The sequence below is a fragment of the Sciurus carolinensis genome, chromosome 16 (assembly GCF_902686445.1).
Source record: "Sciurus carolinensis chromosome 16, mSciCar1.2, whole genome shotgun sequence".
Classification (NCBI taxonomy): domain Eukaryota; kingdom Metazoa; phylum Chordata; class Mammalia; order Rodentia; family Sciuridae; genus Sciurus; species Sciurus carolinensis.
The window spans coordinates 16,585,044-16,597,067 of NC_062228.1; the positions used below are offsets into that span (position 1 = coordinate 16,585,044).

Below are 12,024 nucleotides of genomic sequence, written 5' to 3' on the forward strand. Positions count from 1 at the left end.
TTTTCAGGAGGCAATTTTTTTTTTTTTTTTCTGTACTAGGGATTGGACTAGGGGCCTTAACCACTGAGCCACATCCCAGCTCATTTTTATGTTTATTTAGAGACAGGATCTCACTGAATTGCTTAAGACCTTGCTAAATTGCTAAAGCTGGCTTTGAACTCATGAACCTCCTGCCTCAGTCTCCTGAGCTACTGGGATTGCAGGCATGTGCCACTGAACCTGGCAGCAAATCATCTTTGTCCTTACCACTGGGGCTGTTGTTTTAGTGTAGAACTCTGACTCTACATTAATCATCTCTCTTGACCAAAAGGATTTATTCAGTCTGCTTCATAAATGGATCTCTAAGTCTGTTCTATTTCAGAATACCAATACCAGAGAATTAATTAATTTCTAGGTTCTAAGAAAGGTGACCTTTTAAAACTAAGGGAAGGAAGCTCTCTGCCCTTACAAATGGGAATTTGATGAATACATTTGTCAAAACCATCTGGAAGATACAAATAAGAGGTACACATTTCATTGTACATAACATTTTCTTAAAAGAGAAAACTAAAAAAAAACTCTTAACAATATGCATCCTGAATTGTATAGAGATAAAATGTACTCATGCTTGCAACTTCCTTGGAGGTGCATCAAAAGTGGATTGATAGATAGATGAACAGATATATGATAAAGAAAATATTAAAAATTGTAAAGGACAACAAATATGATAATCTTGGTGATAGGTATATGGTGTTCACAGTACATTTTTTCAACTTTTCAATATATTTGAAACTCTTCATAATGAAATGTTGAGAAGGGAAAAAAAAAAAAAAAACTAAGGGCCCTTAAACTCCAAATTCTTTACTCAAACTCTTTTTTTTTTTTTGTGGTGCTGAGGATTGAACCCAGGGCCTTGTGTGTGTGAGGCAGGCACTCTACCAACTGAGCTATATCCCCAGCCCAATTCTAAACTCTTAAGGGCTGAGAATGCTTTGTATTTTTTTAAGAATCCTCTCATTGGGGCACTCAAGAAAGCTTACTGAAATGAAGGAATGAGAAGTTCTTTCCTAGCCAGATTCCATAACAGTCAATCAGATAGATAGAATATACAGAAATATAATCAAACTGAGTTTGCACAGTGGAGATGACAGAACTTGTATTTGTGACCAGGGAAGAAATAACCTATATTAAATATTTTAGGTTTTATTTGATTCTGAACTCAAGAATAGATGCTTTGGGTAGGCAGAATGTACTACCTAATGAGGGAAAATATGTACTATTTACAAGGAACACTAACAGAATTTCAACCTAAGGGGAGTTTGTTTTCATAGGAACAGAAAGGTAATTCTGGGAGATATGATAGGGAAACTTTAAATCAAGGAAACTTCCCTATGATGAGGTACAGTGAATAACAGGAAGGTTTTGTCAGAGGTGAAAGATTTATGAAGATAACATATTAAAATCTAGTATGGTTGATAAACTGATGAACAGTTAAATAAAGTGTGGTAATATCAATACAATGAAATATTACTCAGCAGGAAAAAGAAATGAGGTACTCTTATAGGCTGCAACATGAATCAGCCTTGAAAACACTGTGCCAAGTGAAAGAAGCCAGTCATATTATGAATCTCTTTATACAAAATGTCCAGCATAGGAAAATCCATACAGACAGAAAGCAGATCAATGGTTTCCAGGGGCTGGGAGGAGTGGGGAGTGGGCTCTGAGTACTAAGGGAATTTCTGGAGTGATGAGTTTTTTGAGGGTGATGAGAACATTTTGATGTTTTGCATAATACAGGGTACAACACAGTGGTGATGTTACCATGGCTCTCTGAATACACACACACACAAACACTGACCTGTATGCTTTCAAGGGCAACTCTTATAGTATGGGAATTATATCTTGATAAAGAATGGATTATAAAAAGACAGTGAGAATTTCTACCTGAGAATTATAGTACACTATCTAAGCCCAGGGCATAGTTTAGGATGCCACCAGTAGATGTTAAAAGACAGGAAAATTTAAGATGTTTCACAAATGAGGAAAATAACCTGGGCTGAAAGAAAAAAGACAAAACTGATTATAGTGTCTGGCCTAAAGGATCAGAAAACCCAGTGGTTTCTAAGAGGCAAAGGCAGAAACAAGTAATAGGCAAAGTAGCCAAATGTGCTGGCTAGGGATGAAAGATGATGAAAGATGATACGAGCTCCAGGAGATTTCTAAGTGAAGGTCCTGTGAGAAGTAAAAACATGACCAGGGTTCAAGTGAGGAAGATTTCGGGTCCATAGCATAGAATAAAGGGCCTGTAACTACCAGAAAGGGCGGGCAACTTTTTAGAGAGGTCACAGAGAGGGAAAGCAGAGGAGGCAGTAGGTAGATTCCTACATGGCTTCACTTTGGGGGAAAAGCCAAAGACCCTGTTATAGTATGGGTGTTACGTGTCCTCTGAAGGCCCATGTATTAAAGGCTTGGTCCCCAGGGTAGAGCTATTGGAGGTGGTAGAACCTTATGAGGTGGAACCCAATGGGAGGTCCTTAGGTCGCTGGGTACAAGTCCTTGAAGGAGATCCTGAGACCCTACCCTCCTCCTCTTTCCCTTTTGCTTCCTGGCTGATGAAGTGAGTGGTTTTGCTTGGTCAAACACTCCTGCCATGATGTGATGCCTGCCACAGACCCAAAGCAAGAGGGCTAATCAATCATGAAGTGGAACCTCTAAACCTGAGTCAAAATAAACCTTTTCTCTTTAAGTCAGTCACCCTAGACATTTTATTATAGTGACAGAAAGCTGACTACCACAGACTTAAAACCCAGAAGCCCCCAACAAGCCTGGAGATTAGGAAAGGATGTACTAGAGGGATATGGAGAGAGAGGCAATGAATTCAACCAGCATAAATACGGGATGGAAGGAAGGACAGTGTTGCTCCTAAGACAGGTGTTTCAGGAGTGTGGCCATGGAAAGGAGTCTAGAAGCAGGTTATAAAGGAAGAATCAAGGCTGGGGTATTTCCTACAAGTCCACAGCATCCAACAGTGAAAGCAGCAAGACAAAAGAAGGATGAGATACAAAGTTCAATTCATGTTTGAATGAGTAAGAAAAGGGATCTCTATATAATGAATGGAGTCTGAAAACACCAAGGAGAATATAATCCAACAAGCAGAGGCAGGATAGGCAGAGATGGTATTTCTGAGCTAAAGCAAAAGGTTACTTTAAGAGAAGAAAAAGGGGTACCATTTTCTCTTACAACCTACTTACAGGAATGGTATCCCATTGAAGAAGAGAGATATGCAGAGATGTCACTGAGAAGATGGCTTCAGCTTCCTCTGCAGGTCTGGGAGGCTCCTAAGCCTGCTGATGGTGCCCCCCTCCCTAAGCTGTGCCACTGTCTGCACAGGTGTAATTCTCACTCATTTACCTGAACAGAAAGGTCTTTGGATTTCTCCCTCTGATATCCATGGCTCTTCTCCTTGCTCCAATTTGAAGATCACTTCTGGCTTGGAAACTTGATACCCTGCTCATGGGTAAATACACAAGATTTGGGTGTTTGTGCAAGTAGACAAAGAACCCTCCTATAAGTCAGTACTAGTCCTTGATCCTCAGGAACTCTGAAGGAAAAAAAGGTGCAACTTAGGGAGTCATGCAATCAAAGTGCTTATTTCCAGTTCTGCAAAATAAAAACTTTTACCTAAAGGGAAGGCGCAAAACCCTAGAAAGGTAGGTCCCAAAGACATGAACAAGCACTGGACACTTGGACACCCTGCTCACGGTTACCTAGGCTATGAGCATCACACCCTTAGCAACTGAGAAAGTAAAGACCTGCCAACAGGAGGGACACTGAGGGAAGTGTTTCTTACCAAGAGAAAACCAGGTGGCTGTAGTTCTCCAGCATCACCTCCCTGTATAAGCTCCTCTGAGCAGGGTCACGTGGTACCATTCTTCACGGGTGAAGTCCACAGCCACATCTTTGAATGTCACTGATTCCTGCAAGATTGCATTCCTGTTCAACTAGGGATCAACCCCACAAATGTTCCCATGGCAATATTGGGAACATACTGTGGAACTTACTAGAAGCAGTGATCATGTGTTTGCAATATTGGGTTATATATGCTAATCAACTGTATAACACTGTAAAGGACCTAATATAGCTGTCAAGAAATTCAAAAGGGGCAATTTGTCTTGTAACCCTACATTCCTACTTAGTTATCTTCTTATTTTCCTTCCAAGCCAAGCCTGTTTATAGAATCACTGATTCCTTTTGGTCTAGTTACTTCCTTTATTACAAAATTCAAATATGTAGGGAGTAAAAAATGGCAGCCCTCTTTCACCCCCATAACTAATGCATCTCACCCTTGCTTCCCAGAAACAATCACTCTTAACAGTTTGATATATAAATTTAAGAGTCTCTTGTCCATATTTAACACACATACATACAGAAGTCATGTTTTATGAAACACTTCATATTGTTCTATAACTTGCATTTTACATTTTGACTATGTATTTTGGAGATATTTCCATACTAGTATATATAATTTCACCTTATTACTTTGAACCATTCCAGCACTCTGTAATATAGCTGTTTCACTAAAACCAATAGCATCACACTGTATTAAGAATAAAATCTGGGGGCTGGGATATAGCTCCGTTGGTAGAGTGCTTGCCTCGCATGCACAAGGCCCTGGGTTCAATCCACAAAAAAAAAAAAAAAAAAAAAGAAGAAGAAGAAAATCCAAGCTCTGCACTAGGCTGTAGCTATGCTGATCTTGCTGTCCTTAACTACATCAAGCTTATTTGTTGAGTGGAAAATACACACCAGATTTCAAAGACTTGGTGCCAAAAAAGTTAACTACCTTATTAGTAATTTAAAAATATTGATAACACACAGAAATGATAATATTCTGGATATATTGGGTTAAATAATATGTATTACTAAAATTAATTTCATCTGTTATTTTTACATTTTTGAAAACTGGTAAATTAAAATTACTACACACATATAGCTCCTATTTCTTTTGGACAATGTTGTTCTAGATATTCTAAATCTCCACCTCAGTCCATCCTTTTCCAGGCTACTGACTCAGCTTTCTCTCAGGCGTTGCCTCTGCTATCACCTCATGTTTCTGCCAAGTGTCCTCTGCCCTGATAATACATTCTCTTTTGTGTCACCTTGCCTTTGTACATCTATTCTATCATAGTGTACCTTCTTCCCTAAGCTATATGGCAAAAATTCCCAGACATCATTCCAAACCCAGTTCAATCTTCCCTTCCTGTGTAGAGTTTTTCCAGAACTTCCAACCTCCATGCCTTCCTCCAGCATTTGGTCCACCTCTCCATTTCAGAACTATGGCCATCTACTCACATTTTTTTCCCTGAAGAATTTCTCAAGACTCCATTTCAGTATCACCACCACCAAGCATGTAGAAATTGAACAGAATTACCTGGGCAACTTTTCTAAATTGTCTGAGGCCCTGCCAAGCATCTTTTACAAGTTCCTTAGGTGGCAGGGCATGGTGGTGCATGCCTGTAATCCCAGTGACTTGGGAGGCTGAGGCAGGAGGATAGCAAATTCAAGGCCAGCCTCAGAAACTTAGCAAGGCCCTCAGCAACTTAGTGAGACCCTATCTAAAAATAAAAAAGAGCAAAAGGGCTGAGAAAGTAGCTCAGTGGCAAAGAGCACCTGGGTTAAATTGCCAGTTTAAAAAAAAAAAAAGAAAGAAAGAAAGAAGAAGAATTAGAAAAAGTTCTTTAGGTGGTTCACAATAAAAGAGCATCAGTGAAATCAGTGAAGATTTACTGAACACACCTTTAGCCAGGCACTGAGCTCAGTCATTGTGTGCACCCTCTTGCTACATTTCCTCACTGAAACCCTTATTACCACCCCTCAGGAAGCAGGTACCATTTCCTGACTGGTTCTGAAGTGTGACTCTGGTTAAGAACCACTGCTGGAACACAGCAGGCACTCCACAAGTGTCTGCTGAGCAAATGCATAGTCTTATTTTTTTTTGGTACCAGGGATTGAACCTAGGGGTGCTTAATCACTAAGCTACATCCCCAGCCCTTTTTAATGTTTATTTAGAGACAGTCTCACTGAGTTGCTTAGGGCCTTGCTAAGTTGTTGAGGCTGGCTTTGAACTGTGGTCCTCCTGCCTCAGCTCCTGAGCTGCTGGGATTACAGGTGTGTGCCACTGTGCCCAGCTCTATGTAATTCTTATTGAAGAGAGACAAGGAGTTCTTTTGAGGATAAAAAAAAAATACATGGGTTAATGAATGAAATTCTTAAGATTATAAAAATCAGTAAGCAAGCAGAAAATCAGTAGTATCCTCCCTGTAAAAATCCTGGATCTCAATGTTTTATAGGTAAATTATTTCAAAATACAGAAGATGAAAAGCAATCAGGATGTTTCTGCAAATAAAGGTTAAGCATGACTCCAAAACCTGGTGAAGAGATCTCTAGTTCTCTGAGGGCTATTTCACTTAAGAAAACAGATGAACATTTTTTTCCAATGCATTTTAAAAGAATTATCTACTGTAACCAAATGGGATTTTTATCCCAGTATTATTTATAATATTGAGAGACAATTTAAATGTCCTAAAAGAAATGGCTATATAACTTTTAGTACATTCATGCAAAACAATGTAATATAGTCATTAAAGCTGATAAAAAGGATAAATCCTCATAAAAATGAAATAAATTTTTATTTTATTCTTTTTCAGTAGCAGGAATTGAACCCGGGGCACTTAACCACCGAGCCACATCCCAGCCTCCCCCCACACCTTTTTTTGCGACAAGGTCTCCCTAAGTCACATAGGGCTTTGCTAAGTTGCCAAGTCAGGCCTCGAACTGGCAATCCTTCTGTCTCAGTTACTCTAGCTACTGGAATTACAGGTGTAAGCCACGGTGTCTGGGTGAAATAAAAATTTAAAGGTAATAATTGAATTTTTTAAAGGAAAAAAATATAAAGAGAAAAAGAAGGAAATTCATCAAAACAAATACAGAGGCACTAAAGAAGAAGGATCACAAATGACTCTTTTTCTACTAATACATTATTGTACTGAGATTAATATTCAGAATATATAGAGAATACCTAACATTCAACAAAAAACTAAACAACCCAATTAAAAAATGAGCAAAGGAGAGCTGGGTGTGGTGGAAGCCTGCAGTCCCAGTTATTTGAGAGGCTGAAGGAGGAGGATCACATTCGAAGCCAGCCTGGGCAACTTCAACAAGACACTGACTCAAATAAAAAGGGCTGAAGATATAGCTTACTGCTAAAGCACTTGCCTACCATGTGCCAAGCCCTGGGTTCAATCCCCGGTACCACAAAAAAAAAAAAAAAAAAAAAAAAAAAAAAAAGAAAGAAAAAAAGGCAAAAAACTTTAATAAACATTTTTCCAAGAGGATATGCAAATGGTCAATGAGCATAGGAACAGATGCTCAACATCATTAATCATTAGAGAGATGTAAATCAAAACTATAATGCAGAAAGCATAAAACTGCTACTGGGGTTAGAGGTCTATGTTTGTTCATTATACCCACCTGCCTCAAGATTACTCTGAAGTAAGCAGTAGAAAGGAGGAGTCAAATGGCCCTGCCCTTCAGGAGCTCAAAGCCTGTGCAAAGATCAGTGGGGGAAACACACCACTCTATAGTATGTAAGAACAGTACCATTGTGGGCGTGCACAGCTAGCTGCTCTAGGAGAACACAGGGGCATACCTCACTCCACAGAAGGGAGGGTGTATTTGAGCTGAAGCTTAAAGACATGCCCACCTCTTAGCTCAGAAAAGCTGCGAAACGGGATCTCTGGGCAGAAGTTCAAACATTCTTGACCACAAATCATCCTAACCTGATTCAAGAAGTGGCTTGGCTTCCCCTGATGGCCCAGGAGCATCTTGTCTTGAGTTTGGGTGACATGGACCAGGTTTTCCTGGGTCTGTTCATCTGGATGATCTAACCACAGAGCTCTCAGGATCTGGAGTCGGTAGAGACCAGTCTCTGATCCTTCTCCATTAAGGTAGAACACCAAGAACCTTTCATCATTTCTTACTGTTTTTTTTTTTTTTGCGGTGCTGGGGATCGAACCCAGGGCCTTGTGCTTGCAAGGCAAGCACTCTACCGACTGAGCTAACTCCCCAGCCCCATTTCTTACTGTTTTGGTGAATGGAAAACACCCTTTTATTTTCCCTAACTAAAAATGCAGTACATGCATAAAGAAGGTGAGCACGGGTGCAGTGTTTACACTGATGAAAGTACCCACATTCTACATGCTACCAATTCTAAGAGCATCCCACTGCTTCCATCCCCTCCCACTTCAGCTGGAGGCACTTTAGCTATTTGTTAACCACACCTATTAGGATGCCTCTCCAACAGAGCTCCAACTTTTAAACTCTCTCTGATTCATCAATCATGGCAATCTTTAAAGTCATACTAGATCCCTACCTAAAATCAGTTCCAGCTATACTGGCCTCCTCACTGCTCCCTGAATATACAGACACATCCTGGGTTAGGCTCTTCCATTTACCCACTGTGCTCTTCCCCCAGACATCTGCATCCTAGACTCCCTCACCTCCTTTAAATCTGCTCAGATGTCATCTCAGGAAGGATAAGGTTTACCTTAGCCTTACTATTTAAAACTGTACCCCTGCTGGGCATGCTGGCACATGCCTGTAATCCTAGCCACTTGGGAGGCTGAGGCAGGAGGATGACAAGTTCAAAGCCAGCCTTAGAAACTCCACAAGACCCCGTGTCAAAATAAAAAAATAAAAAGGGCTGGGGATATAGCTCAGTGGTTAAGCACCCAAGTTCAATCCCCAGGACGGCCCCCCTCCAAAAAAATCTGTACTCCTATCACAGGTGCCTACCTTCCCACTCACTCCCTCTTCCTTTCTTTTTTTTCTATGAAACAATTCTAGAATACTGTAAAATGTATTTAGTTACTGAATTCTTCCTTCTCACTCCCCTTTCTAGAACATAAGCTCCATGAGAGCAGTCCTTTGTAATTTTGTTCGCTAAAGTATCCCAAATGCCTAGACAAATGTCCTGACACATTACAGGGGCTCATGGACTTATCCGCTGAATGAATGAATGAATGAATGAATGAATGAATGAATGAGTTATAAGGCCAAAAAGAAAAAAGCACAAACTCCTTTCTATGACACACTCGCTGCCTGCAGCCCACACCTGCTGTCACAGAGGACAATGGCATCATGAATATGCCCTCTCAACTCCCCTGACACAGGTCAGTCAGCTCTCCCCCTCCCCCTCCCTTGTTTTCACCTGCTTAGACTCCATTCCTATTCATAGGTGGCACTTCCCCTCACTCCTTCCCACAGGCAGAATTTCTTATCTCCCCGCTGAATTCGCAGCAGCCTCTGGACCTCTGCAACAACAGGGGACACCACCTCTCTTGTGCTATCCTTCTGCGGGAGACTGTCAACCCCCACTTATTTTACTAATAAGTAGTCACATGACTCAATCACTCATCTTTGCACTCCCCTGAGGGCTGTGGGCAGAGGAGAACCACTGATGAAAGAAAGTTTCTGCCTAAAGAGCCCACTGTAGGGCCACTGTTCTGTTCTGTGGCTCATCTCCAGTCATCGCCTGACGACTGAGATAACTCAAGAGACCATCATAAATTTCAGGAAAATGTAACTGAGCTTGAGTGCTTGGGGAGTATAGCTCGAAAAGTAAGGTTCAAAGAGGCTCTAAAATTCACTGCTCAGAACACACATCCACCCTCACCATTAAAAAGGCAACCCTTCTACAGTATTGATAATTTGTCATTTGTAGGTTGAATAATATCTGAAAATAAGGAAGAGGATCTGTAATTGGAAGAGGATCTGTTACTGTTCTTAAAATATATTATTTATTATTAACAATGCTTAATAGACACCCATTCCGGCTTAATGACAACCACTTATTTCCTTAAAGATGAAAATGCTCCTTGGCAGGAGTAACTGTTACTATGAAATCAGTTTTTCCTAAATTGTTGTTACTCACTTTTTAATTAGTAGTTGACTTATTTATTTCATGAAATCTATTATTTCATGCTGTATTTGATTCATTAAGACTGTCATATTAAAAACCTTGAGTGCAGTCTCTGTTCTTAGTGTTCCAACTTCCCTTCTCAGTACATGCAAAACATTTCGGATTCTAAAAAAGAAAAAGCAACCCTCCTTCAGAAAGAGCCATCTCCCCAGATGAAATATTAAGCTATCCTAAGTCTCAGCCTACTGAGGAAACACTGTGTAAAGGTGATGACAAGTGATTGCTCAAACTGCATAACTATTTCTAGTATTGTTACCTGTCTTACTCCATAAAGTTCACGCCTATAAAACAAAATTGTCATAAGCAGTAAAAGAAACACACAGGTGTTATATATACTTTTTGTGTTTAATTTGTGGCAAACTTTTTTTTTTTAAATGACTTTTAAAGGACATTAGTAGTTGGTACTTTTATCTGGACTGATCGTGACTGACTCTTATACCAACTATAATTTATAATTTTTCCTTAATTTTAAAGAGTGTGGATTAAAAGATCCAGATAACATCCGGATATATTTTTCACAGATATACTCTATGTAAATCAATGGATAATCTTAGAATTGTTATGTTACTAGAAAATGCACCCTCTGTCACAGAACAAATGGGTTCACAAATCAGCCTCACATTAATTAAGGCAAAGGCTGGACATCTGGAGATGCGTGTGTGCACTATTATACCTTTGTTAAAGCAGAAAAGGCCATTAAAAAGCTCGGGGCTTGTTAGCTCTGGTGGTTTGTATTTTCTTTTGTTGTTTTTGATCTTGCCCAAGAAAGCCCATCACCAGCCTCTTTCTTTCATCAGGTTTCTTCGGCCCTTTAAGTGCTTCTGGATCAGAAGCTGGGGCTCCTCTCTTTTCACTCACTGACAGTCACTTCCTCTTCTACAGTTTTCTATCTTGTCACCCCACCCTTTCCATTCCGCATTGACACGCGTTCAAAGAACTGGCACAGTGCTCAAGACTTCCCAACACATCCAGCCTTAACTCCTCTCACAAGATTGCACCGCCCTGGTCCCCTCTAATCCACAGTGCCGCCAGACTTTTGGGACTCCCTCCCCACCTGCTCTGGACATCTAGGGATTTCGCGTGCCTGAGGCAACTGAACCAGGAATGGGCGTCTCTAGAACAATGACCGTTCCAAAAGCGCCCCGGGGCATCTCTGGATGGGATGCCCCGGGCGGTTCGGAACTAGCGGCTCACCTGGGGCGCGGCCATCGGAGGCCTCGGGGCCATTCCTGCCTCTGCGGGGCGGGCTCCCGGACAGCGGCTGTAGAGAGAGGACAGCGCGCACTCACCGGGCTGCAACCGCGGGCCCCACCCTGCCCGCCCCGCCTCCGCCCGCGCCCCCCGCCACTTGTGCCCAGAGGGTGGGAAGGAGGGCGGATCCCGCCGGGGCCAGCCGCCTCCTGCCCCAAACTAAGGGCTTTGCAGCGTCTCGGACAACCCCCTCCAGCCACGCCCAGTCACACCCGCAGGATGGTGGGCGAGGCCCAATGGACACCCCTCAAACCCGTGAGAAGTGCTGCGCCGACCCGCGCACTGCGAATCACTGCCTCCAGGGGCTCAGGACTTGCGACCTCAGGCCCACCCAGGGCCTCAGGTCGGCCCCTCGACCCCCGCTGCAGGCTCTGAGCTCTCCAAGTCTTTTCTGCAGAAGGGTTAGCTGCCCAAAGCGGCCTCCGCCGCAACGGGGCTGGACAATGGCCGCAGCGGCGGGGCAGAGCCAGAAGTGCGCCTGCGCACCCAGAGCCTCGCTCCCGCACCCCCAGAGCCGCGGCGGGCACGAGAACTACACTTCCCAGAGGCACTCGCGCGCGGACCCCGCAGAGGCCGCCCCGAAGACTCCGCGCCCCCTAGTGGGGACCGCAGTGAGGGCGAGTGGGGCAGGATGTGTGGCTTGAGTGTTGTGTCGCTTTAGTGACTGAGCCTGATCTACACCAGGGGCATGTTGTAGTAGCGGGATGTGGCTCTGTCGCCTGTAGACGAGGCAGACACTAAAAACGTAAAACATA

At 42.4% G+C, this 12,024-nt stretch overlaps 1 protein-coding gene across 1 annotated transcript; it reads right to left on the reverse strand.

Moving 5' to 3' along the window:
- Window positions 1–3,382: 3,382 nt before the first annotated feature.
- Zfp90 (ZFP90 zinc finger protein) lies at window positions 3,383–11,724 on the reverse strand. Its single transcript, XM_047528999.1, is given in 5 exon segments — window positions 3,383–3,491; window positions 3,836–3,899; window positions 3,902–3,956; window positions 11,213–11,279; window positions 11,545–11,724. Coding segments are annotated over 4 exon segments (261 nt in total). The 5' UTR covers window positions 11,246–11,279; window positions 11,545–11,724.
- Window positions 11,725–12,024: the final 300 nt, after the last annotated feature.